The following is a 20,524-nucleotide window of genomic DNA, read 5'->3' as shown; positions in this document are numbered from 1 at the left end:
AGTATGAATACAACTGGTACTTGAACTTTGATGCCAGCTCTCTATCTATCTATCTACAGTGGGGAAAAAAAGTATTTAGTCAGCCACCAATTGTGCAAGTTCTCCCACTTAAAAAGATGAGAGAGGCCTGTAATTTTCATCATAGGTACACGTCAACTATGACAGACAAAATGAGAAAAAAATATCCAGAAAATCACATTGTAGGATTTTTAATGAATTTATTTGCAAATTATGGTGGAAAATAAGTATTTGGTCACCTACAAACAAGCAAGATTTCTGGCTCTCACAGACCTGTAACTTCTTCTTTAAGAGGCTCCTCTGTCCTCCACTCGTTACCAGTATTAATGGCACCTGTTTGAACTTGTTATCAGTATAAAAGACACCTGTCCACAACCTCAAACAGTCACACTCCAAACTCCACTATGGCCAAGACCAAAGAGCTGTCAAAGGACACCAGAAACAAAATTGTAGACCTGCACCAGGCTGGGAAGACTGAATCTGCAATAGGTAAGCAGCTTGGTTTGAAGAAATCAACTGTGGGAGCAATTATTAGGAAATGGAAGACATACAAGACCACTGATAATCTCCCTCGATCTGGGGCTCCACGCAAGATCTCACCCCGTGGGGTCAAAATGATCACAAGAACGGTGAGCAAAAATCCCAGAACCACACGGGGGGACCTAGTGAATGACCTGCAGAGAGCTGGGACCAAAGTAACAAAGCCTACCATCAGTAACACACTACGCCGCCAGGGACTCAAATCCTGCAGTGCCAGACGTATCCCCCTGCTTAAGCCAGTACATGTCCAGGCCCGTCTGAAGTTTGCTAGAGTGCATTTGGATGATCCAGAAGAGGATTGGGAGATGAAACCAAAATATAACGTTTTGGTAAAAACTCGACTCGTCGTGTTTGGAGGACAAAGAATGTTGAGTTGCATCCAAAGAACACCATACCTACTGTGAAGCATGGGGGTGGAAACATCATGCTTTGGGGCTGTGAATGGGGCCATGTATCGTGAGATTTTGAGTGAAAACCTCCTTCCATCAGCAAGGGCATTGAAGATGAAACGTGGCTGGGTCTTTCAGCATGACAATGATTCCAAACACACCGCCCGGGCAACGAAGGAGTGGCTTCGTAAGAAGCATTTCAAGGTCCTGGAGTGGCCTAGCCAGTCTCCAGGTCTCAACCCCATAGAAAATCTTTGGAGGGAGTTGAAAGTCTGTGTTGCCCAGCGACAGCCCCAAAACATCACTGCTCTAGAGGAGATCTGCATGGAGGAATGGGCCAAAATACCAGCAACAGTGTGTGAAAACCTTGTGAAGACTTACAGAAAATGTTTGACCTGTGTCATTGCCAACAAAGGGTATATAACAAAGTATTGAGAAACTTTTGTTATTGACCAAATACTTATATTCCACCTTAATTTGCAAATAAATTCATTAAAAATCCTACAATGTGATTTTCTGGAGAAAAAAAATCTCATTTTGTCTGTCATAGTTGACGTATACCTATGATGAAAATTACAGGCCTCTCTCATCTTTTTAAGTGGGAGAACTTGCACAATTGGTGGCTGCCTAAATACTTTTCTCCCCCACTGTATATATATACACTGCTCAAAAAAATAAAGGGAACACTTAAACAACACAATGTAACTCCAAGTCAATCACACTTTTGTGAAATCAAACTGTCCACTTAGGAAGCAACACTGATTGACAATAAATGTCACATGATGTTGTGCAAATGGAATAGACAACAGGTGGAAATTGTAGGCAATTAGCAAGACACCCCCAATAAAGGAATGGTTCTGCAAGTGGTGACCACAGACCACTTCTCAGTTCCTATGCTTCCTGGCTGATGTTTTGGTCACTTTTGAATGCTGGTGGTGCTTTCACTCTAGTGGTAGCATGAGACAGAGTCTACAACCCACACAAGTGGCTCAGGTAGTGCAGCTCATCCAGGATGGCACATCAATGCGAGCTGTGGCAAGAAGGTTTGCTGTGTCTGTCAGCGTAGTGTCCAGAGCATGGAGGCGCTACCAGGAGACAGGCCAGTACATCAGGAGACGTGGAGGAGGCCGTTGGAGGGCAACAACCCAGCAGCAGGACCGCTACCTCCGCCTTTGTGCAAGGAGGAGCAGGAGGAGCACTGCCAGAGCCCTGCAAAATGACCTCCAGCAGGCCACAAATGTGCATGTGTCTGCTCAAACGGTCAGAAACAGACTCCATGAGGGTGGTATGAGGGCCCGACGTCCACAGGTGGGGGTTGTGCTTACATCCCAACACCGTGCAGGACGTTTGGCATTTGCCAGAGAACACCAAGATTGGCAAATTCGCCACTGGCGCCCTGTGCTCTTCACAGATGAAAGCAGGTTCACACTGAGCACATGTGACAGACGTGACAGTCTGGAGACGCCGTGGAGAACGTTCTGCTGCCTGCAACATCCTCCAACATGACCGGTTTGGTGGTGGGTCAGTCATGGTGTGGGGTGGCATTTCTTTGGGCGGCCGCACAGCCCTCCATGTGCTCGCCAGAGGTAGCCTGACTGCCATTAGGTACCGAGATGAGATCCTCAGACCCCTTGTGAGACCATATGCTGGTGCGGTTGGCCCTGGGTTCCTCCTAATGCAAGACAATGCTAGACCTCATGTGGCTGGAGTGTGTCAGCAGTTCCTGCAAGAGGAAGGCATTGATGCTATGGACTGGTCCGCCCGTTCCCCAGACCTGAATCCAATTGAGCACATCTGGGACATCATGTCTCGCTCCATCCACCAACGCCACGTTGCACCACAGACTGTCCAGGAGTTGGCGGATGCTTTAGTCCAGGTCTGGGAGGAGATCCCTCAGGAGACCATCCGCCACCTCATCAGGAGCATGCCCAGGCATTGTAGGGGAGGTCATACAGGCACGTGGAGGCCACACACACTACTGAGCCTCATTTTGACTTGTTTTAAGGACATTACATCAAAGTTGGATCAGCCTGTAGTGTGGTTTTCCACTTTAATTTTGAGGGTGACTCCAAATCCAGACCTCCATGGGTTGATACATTTGATTTCCATTGATCATTTTTGTGTGATTTTGTTGTCAGCACATTCAACTATGTAAAGAAAAAAGTATTTAATAAGATTATTTCATTCATTCAGATCTAGGATGTGTTGTTTAAGTGTTCCCTTTATTTTTTTGAGCAGTGTATATACAGTGAGGGAAAAAAGTATTTGATCCCCTGCTGATTTTGTACGTTTGGCCACTGACAAAGAAATGATCAGTCTATAATTTTAATGGTAGGTTTATTTGAACACTGAGATACACAATAACAACAAAAAAATCCAGAAAAACGCATGTCAAAAATGTTATACATTTGATTTTCATTTTAATGAGGGAAATAATTATTTGACCCCCTCTCAATCAGAAAGATTTCTGGCTCCCAGGTGTCTTTTATACAGGTAACGAGCTGAGATTAGGAGCACACTCTTAAAGGGAGTGCTCCTAATCTCAGCTTGTTACCTGTATAAAAGACACCTGTCCACAGAAGCAATCAATCAATCAGATTCCAAACTCTCCACCATGGCCAAGACCAAAGAGCTCTCCAAGGATGTCAGGGACAAGATTGTAGACCTACACAAGGCTGGAATGGGCTACAAGACCATCGCCAAGCAGCTTGGTGAGAAGGTGACAGCAGTTGGTGCGATTATTCGTAAATGGAAGAAACAAAAAAGAACTGTCAATCTCCCTCTGCCTGGGGCTCCATGCAAGATCTCACCTCGTGGAGTTGCAATGATCATGAGAACGGTGAGGAATCAGCCCAGAACTACACGGGAGGATCTTGTCAATGATCTCAAGGCAGCTGGGACCATAGTCACCAAGGAAACAATTGGTAACACATTACACCGTGAAGGACTGAAATCCTACAGCGCCCGCAAGGTCCCCCTGCTCAAGAAAGCACATATACAGGCCCGTCTGAAGTTTGCCAATGAACATCTGAATGATTCAGAGGAGAACTGGGTGAAAGTGTTGTGGTCAGATGAGACCAAAATCGAGCTCTTTGGCATCAACTCAACTCACCTTGTTTGGAGGAGGAGGAATGCTGCCTATGACCCCAAGAACACCATCCCCACCTTCAAACATGGAGGTGGAAACATTATGCTTTGGGGGTGTTTTTCTGCTAAGGGGACAGGACAACTTCACCGCATCAAAGGGACGATGGACGGGGCCATGTACCGTCAAATCTTGGGTGAGAACATCCTTCCCTCAGCCAGGGCATTGAAAATGGGTCGTGGATGGGTATTCCAGCATGACAATGACCCAAAACACACGGCCAAGGCAACAAAGGAGTGACTCAAGAATAAGCACATTAAGTTCCAGGAGTAGCCTAGACAGTCTCCAGACTTTAATCCCATAGAAAATCTGTGGAGGGAGCTGAAGGTTCGAGTTGCCAAACGTCAGGCTCGAAACCTTAATGACTTGGCGAAGATCTGAAAAGAGGAGTGGGACAAAATCCCTCCTGAGATGTGTGCAAACCTGGTGGCCAACTACAAGAAACGTCTGACCTCTGTGATTGCCAACAAGGGTTTTGCCACCAAGTACTAAGTCATGTTTTGCAGAGGGGTCAAATATGTATTTCCCTCATTAAAATGGAAATCAAATTTATAACATTTTTGACATACATTTTTCTGGATTTTTTTGTTGTTATTCTGTCTCTCACTGTTCAAATAAACCTACCATTAAAATTATAGACTGATAAAATTATAAACGTACAAAATCAGCAGGGGATCAAATACTTTTTTCCCTCACTGTATATATAGGGACTGTTTAGACTGCCTTATCCTAGCAGAATATCATCTCTACAATTCTGCCAGATAGCGCAATGGTCTTGTATGGGATTAACATGGATTGAGTGCTCTTTCAGGAGTTATGAATCCTAAATGGTGATGCGCTGTCACTGTGCTTAGTGCCTGAGGGTCAGTGGACCAGCTAGACTGTGGAGGGGAATGCCAGACAGAGGGAGGGAGTTACCCGTCATACAGGATCTGAGCCCACCTCCATCTCGCCCTGCCCCTCCCTCCCTCCCTCTCTCCTCTTAACTGCATGTTCTGAATGTGGTTCAACAGGCTGGACCGCCTCCGGCACACTCTAGGGCTGGGCTGAAACAGCTGTTCAAGCATGTGTGTGTGTCTCTGCGTACATGTATCAGTACATCTACATCTATCTTCCTTTCTCTCTCTCTATTTCTCTCTCCTTCACACACACCCTGCTGAGGTGCTTCCCGAGCGGGCTGGCTCTAGGACCCAGTGAGAGAGAGACTAGGGGGCGTGGCAATATTTTTAATCTGACCACAGAGCCTGTTAACTTGCTGCTGCTGCTGCTTCCTCGAACTGAAGACAGCTCTGACAGAAGTGCCTTGTGACTTAGCATAGTTCCTCATCCTCAGTGTGATACTAGCTGCTGTAGGGTAGTACACCAGGCTGCTTGGAGCAGACACCCCCCCAGGCCCCAGACGGTGGGCCCCCCCTCCGTGGCCCTGTGTGTCCTGACATGCCAGGCAGCAGCAGCAGCACATGCCAAGCCCCAGCAGGCCAGTCATGGAGCAGCAAGCCTGGATACTGAGGGGCTTCCTAGCTCAAGTGGAGAGCAAGGAGGCTGAGGTGGTGGAGGCGGAGAGTGGCTTCGCCGGGGAGTTCTCGGTGAGTTCATCTCTTTGTTTGATCACTCTGTTACAGTGGGGCTCCTCTCTCAGACACAGGACGGGCTCCGAGCTATCTCACATTATCAACAAGTGGATTAACTCTGCTAGCGTTGGAATGGTGCGGTCTTTAACTCTGCTGTGATGCTGAATGTTTACAGTTTGTCTAAGCTTAGAGTGTACTGTATGTAAGTGTATTTGTTTTTATGAACAGAACTCTGCCGATGTCCCAAGAAGAATAGTACAAAAGAACGTCACACTCAGAGAGACATGCTATTATGTTGTGCTGTTTCTGTATGGGTTGTCAGTCAGTCCCCGACTACTGCTGATTAGCTTCCTCTTATTGCACTGCTGCCTGTTTCTGAAGGCCCCCATACAAGGAAGGAGATCTACAGACAAATGCAATGTTATTGATGTAGAACGAGCCCCCACCACCACCAACCCTGCACACACACACACACGCACACACTTAAACACGCACACAAATACACATACACACGCACAGAGACAGAAACACACACACACACACTGACTGACAATTGCGCTACAATTGCAAATGGATATGACAGAAGCCTGTTAGTGGGGCCAAGTGAGGCAGCATATACATGATGACATCAATCACCAGTGCACTTCAACTAAAACTCTGCGGTAACACTTTATTTGAATAGTCCATCTGTAGATGCTCTACAGACTAAATATAACATTTCAACTAACTATCTACTAACCCTAACCCTAGCTCTAACCCTAACCCTTACCCTAACCCTTATTCTAAACCTAACTGTAATCTTATCAACAGATAGTTTGTTGATAGTATGACCATCTGTAGAGCATCTACAGATGTAAAATCCAGACTATCCAAATAAAGTGTGACCAACTCTGCCTCGGGCCACCCCATGGTCCTGTTCCCATGGATGGCATCACCTGTGGACCATTGCCATGGTGAGGAGTGACACCTCTGTGACTGAGGGCGTTGGGCCTACTCTCCTCTCCTCTCTCTCCGCATGCCGCCCTGCTTGTGTCATGCCCCTGCCATCCTGACCAATTGGGGGAACAGAGCTCACAGCACTTCCTTGTGGAACAAAAAGCGCTCTGTGGTCTGGAGGGTGCAGATGTCTGCTCCCATCAGCCTTGTGTTAGGGCTGTCTGTGAGAACTGGGCCTGGACAAAAAGACCAGTGTGTTTGAAATAGGGAGGACCAGGAAGGGACACTCTGGGGCTTTATTTGGAGTGTCACTCATTCACTACTAATCGGAATGGAGTCACTGATGAGTGGAAGTCCTCTCTTAGTCTGTGGCTATGGCTGTTTCCAATAAGCTAATGTCTGTAAGTTTGAGCCACGCCAGAGCTGACATAAAGCTTTGGCAGTAGCAGTGGTGTCACAGTGTTACCCACAGAGTGTACAGGGCGTGAATATAACACTGAATCTAGCTCTGGGGAGGAGTGACAACTTATTGCAGCTCAACGGTCTCTCCTCTTAATTAACACTGAAGAGAACTGGAAATACAAACTATGGTGAGCAGTTACTAGACTCAGACATGGGAACTGTGACAACTGCAATCTCATTGTCTTTTTGGCTACTAACTTCGAGTTCCCCAGAGGAACAAGATAATTAGACAACCTCACATTTAGCCACACAGGTCTGAGTGTTAGCCAGACTGATATAACCCCTTCCCTCCTTCACATGCAAACATATGTATCGTGTTTTCTAATTTTTGCCTCACTTCTCTCTGTTGCAGAGGCTCAAACGCCAGTCCACCAAGTACCGCACTGACAAAACGTACCCCACAAAGGTAGCGGATAAGCAGGAGAACGTGAAGAAGAACAGATACAAGGACATTGTTCCCTGTAAGTCAGCTTTTACTGTTATAGTCTACAGTGGTTTGAAGTGGTGTATTTATGCAGTACTCACTATAACTTTTCACTACTACATCTCACTACAATACTGTCCTCATTTCCCCTCAGTTGACCACAGCAGAGTGAAGCTGTCCCTTACCACCTCCAAGAATGATAACGACTACATCAATGCCAGCTTCATCAAGGTAGGGTGATGCGACTTGGTCTTGGTATACTAGACTACACAGTAGAAGAGTATGTGCAGGAGAGTCCCAGGTGGACAGGTGTGTGACCCTGTGCTCTGCGTACCCCCAGGGAGTGTCAGGGGCCATGGCCTACATTGCCACTCAGGGCCCTCTTCCCCACACCGTGCTGGACTTCTGGAGGATGCTCTGGGAGTACAACATAGAGGTACAACTCTGTCTGTCTGTCTCTCTCTCTCTCTCACTATCTATCTCTCTCCCCCGTCCCTCTCTCTCTGGTGAGGTTGGTGTACTGATGCACTGATGGTGATCTTGTCTTCTATCAGGTCATAGTGATGGTTTGCAGGGAGTTTGAGATGGGCAGGGTAAGTTACTCTATGCACATGTACACTATACTATACTCTATTATTACACTGCATTTCATAGTCGTATACTGTGTTATTAAAATGGTCAGTGTTGTGGCTTTATGCGCATTGAAGACAGATTGTTTGTCCTACTCTTTTGTAGAAAAAGTGTGAGCGCTACTGGCCAAAGAAACAAGAGGAGCCTTTTGTGTGTGACCCATTTACTATTTACTGCGTGAGTAGTAGGCTACTTCCTCTCTCTCTCTCGCTCTCTGACCACTTCCTGATTTGGTTGGTCAAATGGCCTCTTAACCGTAACTATGTTATCTACACTATAGTGATCAGTAGTCATGAATAGTAGATGAATGCAACCGTTGAAAATCCAGATACAGGCACATAAAAAAGTATATTGATGTGCTTAGTATTTTGGGGATTCTAATTTCTGGAGTTCTCCACAAATATGCCTGAAATATGCCTAAACATTGATAATCACTTGTGTCAAGTAAATGTAGTGTACTAATGTCATTCCCACTTTAAAAAGACTAGCGTCTGCAGGTTTTCTGTGTGAAAATAATGCTAAACTGCCAACTGTGTGTGTATTTGTGTACAGGACTCGGAGGAGAGTAAAGGAGACTATGTGAGCAGGAACCTGAGGGTGACCTACCGCAATGTAAGTACTGTTTATACCCTTATTATAAACTGAGATGCAGCTATAATTAGAAACTATCATGGATAGAATCTGCGGACATAAATGCTTAAAAACGCAAAGTTGTGATGGAATATTTTGTGGGTGGTATTGTAGTATACTTTGGTGCCGAGCATGTCAGTAATAAATCAACTAAAAACTAACATCTCATGAGGTAGGGGTAAACAGGAAGCCCGTGTGAGTACACAGGTCTCCTGGTATGTCCCTCTGTCTGTGTTAACATTGAACTCTGTGGTGTGTCCCTTAGTGGAGCCGTAACCTGAGACAGCTGCACTATATCAACTGGCCGGACCACGGGGTCCCAGACACCATCCCTCCCATCCTGGAGCTGCTGCAGGAGATGAGATCTTACCAGGCCCATGAGGATATACCCATCTGCATCCACTGCAGGTCAGCTCTCAAATCAAATCAAATGTTTTTTGTCACATGCGCCGAATACCGTGAAATGCTTATTTACCTTAACCAACAATGCAAACCCCCACCTCACTCACACGTCACTCACTCACACACACACACACAACATTGAATCAGTACTGAATCACACCATACACACAGTACACAGTTACCCTAAAGTATGAATCATTGTCTGATACGGAGAGTCAATAAACCATCTCAAAGCACGGAAAGTTAGGTTCCCTTTGCGCTTTAATGCTAGGCAGTCATATATCTCTATCTATTATGCTGTGGTGTCCTATCTCATGAAATAGTAATTGTTCCGTGGGTGGAACACATTGCTGAGGGCATCCTGTTGTAGACCCCTTTCTGCTCAGGCACCTCCCTCTTCTGTTAGACACACAGACAGGAAGTTTGTGGGCGGATGGCCAACAGGCCACTTTGGGTGTGCAAACAAACACTCATACATTTTCCCCTTCTCTCTGGCCATGGTTACAGCTAACACATTAACTCAAATGTAAATTACTTAGCGCTGCATGCTAAGCCACGCAGAGTGAAAAGGTAACCTATTGTAAGACCTTTGGTTATCTGAGGGCCTAGTACTGATGATTGTACAAAGGGTTGTGTTTTTCAACCCTGTCCTCCTTTAATAACTCAGTTGACTGTCTTTCATCAGTAGGACACGAGAGAAAGAACAGTACTTGTTTCCAAACTATGACCACAGTGACACACGGAAATTCCATCGGTGGCAAGAGGCCTCCTCTTTGAAAGTTGCTCAACGTGTTTGTCATAGGCTTGAGTCAGGTGTTGCGCGACACTCCAGAAAGAAAACTCAACAGACACATCCTCAAAAACATCAGGACTTTGCCATAATACACATCATTCCCTCTCCCTGCTCTCTATAATAAGACTATGATAGACACTCTTTAGCACCCCATTTTAGGCCCAATTGCGAGAGATAACTTACCCCAGTCAGATGGCATTACACTTCAGTAGTCAGTTAATAGTAGTGTCCGTGTACCAGGCTGACATCCAGGCGTGGTATACAGGAGGCATCACAGATAGATGAGCCACCAGGAACGGAATGTTCAGTCACAGGCATCAGGCATGCCCATGCCATAGACCCATGCTCTCCTCTCTACTCAGTTAACCCACAGGCAGGGTTGAGGATAGGAAAGTATTACCATATGAAATGACAGATCTGCTCACACATGTTTCCCTTGGAACAGTTCACTCTCCATGGGAGACAGGGCTGCTCTCATATCACCTATCTGAGTTGTTGAGTAAAGTCTGACAGTATATCTGGCAGTTAGGCTGTGTGGGCCAGGAGCAGGAAGGACCAGGCCAGCAGGGACAGGCAGCAGAATGCATGTGCCAGATCAGGGCTGACAGTGTAGCCAGCCAGGGTGTTAATAGCAGCCTGCAGTGCAGTGAATGCTCACACTGTGTACACTCACTTACACTGACATTCACTGCTGTTTGCAGGTTGGGGTGCTAAAGGGCTATTACTATATTATTAGCTCAGCAAGGCTTTTCATCATGCTAGGTGAAAAGAGTTTGTACAGTCAAAAATGAATATATATATTGTACTTGTCTGTGGTTCTTAGTTAATGTACCTTATTTTATGTTAACCTTGTGTTCTTCCTGTTTGTCCCTGCAGTGCTGGCTGTGGAAGAACAGGAGCACTGTGTGCCATCGACTATACCTGGAACCTGGTGAAAACACAGGTAAGATAACTGTACCTGCCCTACCCTGTACAGTACCATCTCCTCCGAACCAGAGTGTGAGCAGATTACCAAAGACTACTGTATCTATGTCGTGCTGTACTGAAAGTTACCGTATCTATAACTGTATGTGTCACTTTACTAATCGTCATCGATGCCTTCGTGTTAATTTCCAGCTGCTCACAGAAGACTTCAGCATCTATGACCTGGTTAAGGACATGAGAACACAGAGGCCTTCTGTTGTTCAGACCAAGGTAGCGTTCTCGCTTCGTATTCTGCAGTGCTTTTTAAGCATAACCACATTCATAAATAGACCCGTTGTGACATGCTTCTTTTTGACCAAGGGTGTGTTTTCACTTCATAGTGCAATTTTATCATAACCACATTCAGTACATACACACAATGTGACATGCCTCCATCTGAGACATTATTATCACAAGGCTGTAGCTCAACATTATCTGATGCCAACCCACTCATAGCCTTCATCTGTAACAAGTAGAGCCACATATTTTTTGCACTCACTAATGTTTGTAGCAACTCCCCATGTGCAATCCATGTGCAATCTCTTATCTATTTGGGTAGAATGCTTCACAAACATATCTTGCCGTGGCAACTGATATGGGATCGACTGAACACTAACAGAACTGGTTTTGTGTTTAACTACAGGAACAGTACGAGCTACTGTACAGAACCATCAAGTTCCTGTTTGAGAAGTACCTGCAGTCCATGGCACCAGTCCCCCCTTGCTGTACAGAGGAGGTGAAACAGACAGCGTGTTTGAGGGGATCAGTTTGAGCAAGGCGAGGCACAGAATCACTGATTTTGTTCACTTAATGAGTAGTTATTTGGGATGCAAGGTGATTTGTAGATCCGTGATTCTGTGTAGTTCGACTGTTATGTAGTCTATCTCAAACACGCACAAAGACTCTGGCTAGGGGAACCAGGCTGGCTGTTTGGTCACGTGGTAGCAAAATTAAACCACCGGACGAGGAACAGAGCAAAACAGACACAGACTAAGACCAGCGATCTGTGTCGTATGTAAATACTTTCTCAGAGGGTGAGCGATTAAGCGTGTGATTCTGTTGAACTCTTTAGGTGTCAGCGGCCCCCTCACCACCTACAGCCAGTGACAGTGAGCTCTCTGACCTCAGTGAGGCGTCTGAAGCTGAACAGGAACCAGAACCTGAGCCTCAGCCTAAAATGGAACCACAGACAGAGCACAGGTACAGCACAGTAAATACTTTAACCCATCAACCATTGATCTGACAACTAACGTTTTTTTCACGGTGCATTACTGTAAACCTTGAAGCATATCTCTATAGCAAAATAAACTACATGACCAAAGGTATGTGGACACCTGCTCGACAAACATATAATTCCAAAATCATGTGCATTAACATGGAGTTGGTCCCCCCATTGCTGCTATAACAGCCTCCACTCTTCTGGGAAGGCTTTCCACTAGATGTTGGAACATTGCTGCGGGGACTTGCTTCCATTCAGCCACAAGAGCATTAGTGAGGTCAGGGACTGATGTTGGGCGATTAGGCCTGGTTTGCAGTCAGCGTTCCAATTCATCCCAAAGGTGTTCGATGGGGTTGAGGTCAGGGCGTCTGTGCAGGCCAGTCAAGTTCTTCCACACCGATCTTGACACACCATTTCTGTATGGACCTCGCTTTGTGCATGGGGGCATTGTCATGCTGAAACAGGAAAGGGCCTTCCCCAAACTGTTGCCACAAAGTTGGAAGCACAGAATCGTATAGAATGTCATTGTATGCTGTAGGGTTAAGATTTCCCTTCACTGGAACTAAGGGGCTTAGCTCAAACCATGAAAAACTGCCCCAGATCATTATTCTTCCTCCACCAAACTTTACAGTTGGCACTATGCATTGGGGCAGGTAGTGTTCTCTTGGCATCCGCCAAACTCAGATTCGTCTGTCGGACTGCCAGATGGCAGCACTGATTCATCACTCTAGAGAACTCCAGTTTCCACTGCTCCAGAGTCCAATGGTGGCGAGCATTACATTACTTTCATGAAGCTCCCGACGAACAGTTATTTTGCTGACGTTGCTTCTAGAGGCAGTTTGGAACTCGGTAGTGAATGTTGCAACCAAGGACAGACTATTTTTATGCGCTACGCGCTTCAGCACTCGCCGGTCCCATTCTGTGAGCTTGTGTGGCCTAACATTTCACGCCTGAGCCGTTGTTGCTCTTAGATGTTTCCACTTCACAATAACAGCACTTACAGTTGACCGGGGCAGCTCTAGCGGGGCAAAAATTTGACGAACTTACTTGTTGGAAAGGTGGCATCCTATAACGGTGCCACATTGAAAGTCACTGAGCTCTTCAGTAAGGCCATTCTACTGCCAGTGTTCGTCTATGGAGATTGCGTGGTTGTGTGCTCGATTTTATACACCTGTCAGCAACAGGTGTGGCTGAAATAGCCGAATCCACTAATTTGAAAGGGCTGTCCACATACTTTTGTATATATAGTGTATATCACAATAACTAATTAGTGTTTTCACACAGAGAGAAAAATGCCTCCAGTGGCCTCACTTCAATAGAATGTCTGGATAACTCCTATTCTGTTAGGCACCCAGAGAGGGAGGAGCCTGATGGGATATCCAATCACGCCGTACCAGTGGCCTTCTCTGCCTCAGAGGTGCATGTTGACCCACTGTGTGACGTGTCTAAGTGCTCCCCCTCAGCCATCCTTAATGCTCTGAGAGCCAGGGACAGGCAGAGGGAACAGCAGGGACCATACTCCCTACCAACACAGACTCTGAACCAGAAACCACAACCCAGCAAGAAACAGCCCAATAACATGGTCATCAATCAGAGACCACCACACCCGCTACCGACACAGCGACCACATTTCCTACACACACAGCCTGCTAACCTGCCCACCAGCCAGGACCTGAGACAAGAGCCCAGCCCCAGTATCCCCATCATAACCCCCCAGGCACTCAGGACTCAGGACTTCTCTCAGATAGCCATGGAGCAAGAGAAGGTGGAGAGTGATGGAGAGATGACCCCACTGGTAATACCAGTGCTTCCTGCGGTCTCCTTCTCCAACCCCCTCTGTCTCACCATGGAGGACCCCTACTTTGGGTCTAACTCACCCCTGGCTGCTGAGGCTCCCAGAGGGTCTGATGATGAGGAGGAGCAGGCTCCACTGAGCCAGTGGACCGAGAACCCCTGTTTCAACGGACCCGGTCTGACCCTTAACAGCCAGCCGATGGAGCTGCCAGCCCGCACCACCACCAACGCTGCCCCAGGTGCAGTTTCCTCAGATGAAGACAGTCCACCTCCATTACCTGAGAGAACTGCTGAATCATATGTACTGGCTGCTGGTGCAGGTGAATTTTGATATGCTTACTGTTTAAAAAGTGGGATTAAGCAATTGTAATTCATTACTTGGAGGGCTAAAAAATATATTTCTGTGCCCTTCAGAGCGCTCTGATAACATCTCTAAACCTAAAATGTTAGAGGTCATCCTCCCTTCTAATGCTGCAGCTGAAGCCATCAGGGGGAGGAATGGTGAGTGGAGGGCCTGTGAAGGCACTCATAACACTCTTTATAAGCTCTTATTTTTTTGATAAGCACTCAAACATGCACCTCATTTTCCCCCATAGGGAGTCCCCCGTCGCCTATCCCCCCACTGCCAGAGAGAACGCCAGAGTCGTTTGTGTTGGCCAGCGATGCCGGTAGGAGCACTACTGTCTTCCCTCCCCTCTCAGTCTCTGTGGAGAAGGTGGTCCAGGCCCGGCCAGAGGACAGCAGGATCGGAACATCCTCGGAATGGTGTGGCCGTTTAGGGGACACACCAGCTCTGGTGGAGAAGAGATCTTGGACAAGGAGCAGGAGCTTAAAGGTTAAAATGACAACACTCTCAGGTACTTTGTCAAAGATTGTTTTTTTCTCAGAATGATAAAGAGGTATTGTTTTATTGATTGTTCATTTTTTTAAACGATTACTGGGATAGTCACACAACGCCATGTGATTTTAATCCATGTCTCTGGCCTTTTCCCATTACAGTATCACCCCTGGTTATAGTATCACCCCCGGTTACAGTGCCACCCCAGGTTACAGTGCCACCCATAGTTACATCTTCGGTCCCTGCTCCCTGTACATCTATAAACCTTCCTCCTCCCCCTCCCTACCCTCTGCCCCCTCCTCTCTCACCTCCAGGTAAGCAAAAGTGACACCCATTTTATGCTTTCAATGTAACTTTTTCTATAATGAGGGGTCCTCACTGACTTGTTTGCTTTCTTGTGAATGCTCAGAGAGTCTGACTCCCCCTCTACCTGAGAGAACCCCAGAATCCTTCATCGTGGTCATGCAGGAAGGTGAGCATATCTCTCCATCACCACCACCTTCACAATCATCATCATGATAGTGCTGCTGTCGATGTTAACCCTCCAGACAGAATTCATAAACATGTAAACGGCTCTGTGTGTAAACTCTGACAGTCTCAATCAACGTAATCTACTGTATACTAATCTGATGTTCTACTGTTTGGGCAGTTGCATTTGATCAAAACAGGGCCCCCTGCCTGCAGAGTCTGATCAGCCAGACCACAACCACACAGCAGAGGATTGGTACGTCCTCAGAGTGGTCAGGGAACTCTCAACCCAAAAGATTCCTGGATGGAATCATGAATCGGAGCAAGGTAGCGGACGTGCTATAGCTGTCAATACTATAAGGAGACACCCTCATAGAAATAATTCTACTCCACTGGGGATGGTTCTTGTAATTATATTTCTATGGTCACACCCAGAGCCATTTATTTAGACAGTTGGGCCTTTTACTTCTAGAAATTTGAATATTGTTCTAATTCTAGACATTCAGTTACATAGCATTATTTAAATAGTCCCCTTGTAATGTTAATGAGGCGCTAACATAGAATGTTGAAGTGCCATGTAAATGCATTATAATGCTCATTCTAGACATTCAATTCCCCATATAATGTTAATGGGGAGCTAACACGGCTGCCATGGAATGTTGTAGTGTCATGTAAATGCATCATAATGCAGAAACGTCAATGGCCCAACTCTCTAAATACATGGCTCTGGTCACGCCACCTTACAGTAGCGACTCACAATCTCTTACAGTCTCTTACTCTAACAGTAATGCGTATTTAATGGGTACATCTAGTATAGGATGCTGCCACCCACCCCTTTGTGTCACAGATGAACTCATCTTTCCTAAATGCCCTTTAGAGATATAAAAATCCCTAAGCATTTTTGTCTTCCTTGTGATTCATGCTATGACTCAGATGTTCTGGTTGTTGTTTATACTTTAGTACATTAACACGACACTGTAAACTGTTCCCTCAGAGTGTCCGAGCAAAGAGTTCACGGCAAGGTAAGCTATTTTTACAGTACTGACAGAGAAGCCATCTGAGGTTGTTTCCTTCTTCTTCTGCTATCGGTCAAGCCTGTCTGTTTGGAGTTAACAAGGACTAAGTCAACTTCAGTCAACCTAAAATGGTTGCTCTGGGCTCTACTCCCTCACACAATAAAATGCCCTAATAGGGATCATTGAATAGAGTCATTATACAGAAGCTGCTCCTATCAAAATAGGAAGTCAAGATGATGAGCACTAATGTCAGTGTAAAGATTACAGAGGTACTCCTTCAAGCCAATGGAGGGTGGTCTTGAGCTACCTGATGTTTAAGAGAACAAAGGCCCAGTACATTCATGTTCGTCTGTTGGTGATGATTTCGGGGCCAGTGTTGTGTGACTCAAAACATTTACATTTACATTTTAGTCATTTAGCAGACGCTCTTATCCAGAGTGACTTACAGTTAGTGAGTGCATACATTATAAAAATTTTTTTTTCTTCATACTGGCCCCCCGTGGGAATCGAACCCACAACCCTGGCATGTTGATTAATCTCTGTCTGTTTCCTGTATAGAGCACCTGACTACTGTTCATCTGGTTACTCCAGCCGTTGTGGCCTCGGTGACAGGAGGAAGTGGTGAGTTGCAACACAGAACATAGACCCGCAATTACAACTATCAACTCTGTCTCACTAACTACACACAGGCCCATGTAAATCTGACCTCTCTCCTTATTAAGAGTATTCAAATCACACTAATCCAACCATCCGCCCTATTCCCATTTAGTCATGACTCTTGATGATATTGAATTTAACTTTTTTTAAATGGCTCCATAACTGTGAAACATCTGACGACTGTTTCTCAGCTGAGATGGAGCATCAGCAGCCTGTGGTCAACAGCACCTCAACCAGCTCTGGGACTACTGAGAACAAATCAGACAAGAACAGTGGGAAGGCCATGTCTAGAACAAAGGTAATGGCTATGTACATAGAATTACAGTAACTGACAGACTTGATCTATTGGTTAAAAAATAGAGGATCTGGTGTTTCTATACTGTGCTATTATCTGAGTAGGGGAGAGTGGGGTAAGTTAAGCCATTTTCTACATTCAGCATCACTCCGTCAAGGGAAATATAGTATTCTTTGAAACAAAGATATGTACATATATTTCAGGATGTTGTGTAACCCTGGAGATAAATCAGAATTCATGTAGAAATTACAGTTTTTAAAACATAGCTTTTCCAAAAAGTGGCCTCTTGGCACAACTTACCTCGGGTATTGGGTAAGTTGAGCCGCGAGACAGAGTAAGTTAGGCCTCCTACAAATGTCTGTGCTGAATGAAATATTACCACTACCTTTTTAAAACCATGTCTATCTTTATTTCCCAAACACAATTCAACACAATCACAATTGCTTTTTTGTCTTTTAATCATTTTAGGCTTAACACCTAACAAACACTTACATTTTCTTAACTTGCCATTGGCTCAACCATTGGCTCAACTTACCTGAAGGCCCAAAAAATATATATTAGCCCACACAGCTAAAATTATGCACTTTCATGCTAGCTTTAGGACCTCATATCGAAGCATATGGAGACCCCAACTGATATATAGAACAATCTTTAAATTATCTACTTTGGTTTAGATACAAGCATCATGAAACATCTAACACAAATTCATTTGACTTAGTGAAAATCTGTTTTTTTTACTTAACTTGCTTGCCACTTTTTCCACGTGGTTTCTTCCTTCACAGACTTAATTTTGTGTATGGTTTCCTAGAAACATGGGTCGCTCAACTTACCCCTTTGGCTCAACTTACCCCACTCTCCCCCTATGTCTTATCATCTAAAGCCAGCAGTCTCTGTTTTTCTTTTTCAGAGCCTGAAGTTCTTCAAGCACAAACAGAAACGTAAGTAACAGAGCTCTGTAAATGGATCTGCTGTCTGGAACATACATTTCCCACCTCTAGTGTACCTCTACTAGTTAAAATAGTAACACATTCTTCCCACCCACAGCAAAGACAGCCCCCCCACCAGCAACAACCCACTCTGGATCACCTCTTCCTTATGGTGCCTCTGCCTCATCATCAATGTTCAAATTTGGTAAGCATTCTCAAAAGAGATCCATGCAAATCTCATTAAACATCAATAGTCATTTTAATTCAAAAGTCTCTCAAAGTATCATAAATAATCACAAACAAGTCTCACAAAGTCTGTTCCCTCTCCAGGATTTGGGAGTCGTTTTGGGAAGCCTAAAGGGCCAAGGAGTCACCCTGAGACGTGGTTTTAAGACAGCCAGTCAACAAAGCTGGACATGTCTGGCCACTGTCCTGAGATCACAGCGCTGGAACCCTGCATGTGGCTACTCGATACTGGCTACTCAACTGAACTAGTGATAGTCTGGTCCCAGGCATGTTTATGCTGTTTTGCCAACTCCTGTGTCATTTTCTAGTGAGACTAGTGACAGTTCCCAGAGGAATTATCACAGTGTGAAGGAAGAGTTTTCCATGAAGACATGGAGGATGACACTGTACTGTAGCATTCTCGCTCTCCATCGATTCTGGAAGGACACAAACATTGTTTCTCAAACTGTTGTTATGGCCCGGTGATCAACCTCTGATGAGCTTTGTACAGAAGCACCTGCTATTCATGACAAATTGATTGTACTATGGTTGCGAAGGTCGCAATCAAATATTGGCAAAGGATGGATGAGTTAATAAATATGTTTAAGAGAGGGTTACTTTTGACTATTTTGCCTGGACAAATACTGTAAGGTACTTTGAATTGTTGGTAAGACTTGATACATGTTACCAAAATAGTTTTATATGCTGTTGTTTGATTTTGTTTGTTTGCTTGTATAGGCTACTTTTGATCTAGACATAATCAGGATCTACACTGTTCAGTGTGAACGTTACCCACCACGATGGGACAACTATTTTTAGGATAAATATATTTGTACCGGTAATATTTTTCATGGAGGTGTGGGATAAGCAGACAGGTACTGTATGTACATAACGTTCATTGTTGTAAGTTGGTGGATGTGTTTTCTATATGGGCTATAATTTAAAAGCAAAGCCAATACCTATTGCTCTAAAATGTACCCATTTATGAGGATCACAGATTTCTTCTCTATAATGCTTACAAAAGTAATGTCACTCAGATGTTTCATACATAGTACTGGCATACAGTTATTTATTTTATGCATTCCATTGTGTTTTCTCAACTCAATTTACATGACTGATCACACTTTTAATAACAGAATTCTATTAAATGTAACTTATTATTTTTACCAAAAAGCTGTCTTGACTTTTTGTTCACACAACATAGTAAAAAAAAATCTAGATCATTAATTAAAATACAAACATCAACAACAGTCATTATTTGTATTAACACTACACATAGCATGCCTTGGTCATCAGGCAGACTACACACCACAGTAGAATATGACAAAGGTCAAAAGAAACCATAGCTGTGTCGTTCCACTAAATACTTTAAGTAGAAATTGCGCACCAATATAGAATTAGTAAAATCCTATTATATTCAAACAAGTGCCCTTTAATATAGACAATATGGAGAATTCAATAAATCTGTTCTCTTAATCTGAATAAAGACTTGCTAAAGTGCTAACATTCAGCCTTTTGACATGTCCCTCTGTCAACCCTGTGTCACTTTTAGGAAGATTTTAACCCACTTATACCCAAACTTTCTCCAAGTTTCCACCATCAATTTAAAGCCCTAGCTTTTTTGTTGCTTTGACAAAGTCATTTCTGACGATTATTATTTATTTCATGTGATTACAGATTCCTTTATGTCTGTCCCTCATTTTAAGGTCAACCCAGTTACGTGAACTGAACTCTTGTTTTAATATGATGAAATTATTCCTTTTTAAAACTTTTTTTCAAAAGAAACACTGAACATCTAATAATCAAATCATAGTTGAAAAAGCAGGTGCCTGCTTTTTCTGGAGTTTTGCGGTGGAAAACTGAACGGGTCGAGCATCACACCTCAACCCTGAACCAATTGATAGACAGGCTAGGATGTTTACAAAAAATTTTTTTTGGGGAAACTTGCATTCAGTTGCAACTGCTTCCATTCCCCCTGTCACAAGGGGATTTATGGCTGATTTAAAGTTGAAATCGTCAACCCTGTTACGGTCAACCCTGTTACTTTATTTCGCACTTAATAGGCACTTACTATATTATTATTTTTATTTAACCTCTTGAGATGGGAAAACGTGTTCTTTATGAAGTGACAGGCACTTTTCTCTAAAAACCAATTAGGCAATGTACATGATACACACCTTGGT

At 44.5% G+C, this 20,524-nt stretch overlaps 1 protein-coding gene across 1 annotated transcript; it reads left to right on the top strand.

Moving 5' to 3' along the window:
* Positions 1-5,384: 5,384 nt before the first annotated feature.
* On the top strand, positions 5,385-18,955 carry LOC121545743 (tyrosine-protein phosphatase non-receptor type 12). Its single transcript, XM_041856536.2, has 24 exons — positions 5,385-5,678; positions 7,414-7,522; positions 7,640-7,716; positions 7,826-7,921; positions 8,040-8,078; positions 8,221-8,292; positions 8,668-8,727; positions 9,011-9,153; positions 10,817-10,883; positions 11,057-11,134; positions 11,547-11,639; positions 11,976-12,103; positions 13,470-14,236; positions 14,331-14,417; positions 14,513-14,773; positions 14,916-15,068; positions 15,164-15,226; positions 15,404-15,549; positions 16,217-16,244; positions 16,797-16,859; positions 17,087-17,193; positions 18,098-18,128; positions 18,235-18,321; positions 18,447-18,955. The coding sequence occupies exons 1-24, from the start codon at positions 5,553-5,555 to the stop codon at positions 18,506-18,508; spliced, it is 2,943 nt and encodes a 980-aa protein (XP_041712470.1). The 5' UTR covers positions 5,385-5,552; the 3' UTR covers positions 18,509-18,955.
* Positions 18,956-20,524: the final 1,569 nt, after the last annotated feature.

Source organism: Coregonus clupeaformis, chromosome 30 (genome assembly GCF_020615455.1).
Source record: "Coregonus clupeaformis isolate EN_2021a chromosome 30, ASM2061545v1, whole genome shotgun sequence".
Taxonomy (NCBI): Eukaryota; Metazoa; Chordata; class Actinopteri; order Salmoniformes; family Salmonidae; genus Coregonus; species Coregonus clupeaformis.
This window is presented reverse-complemented; position numbering and strand designations above follow the sequence as displayed.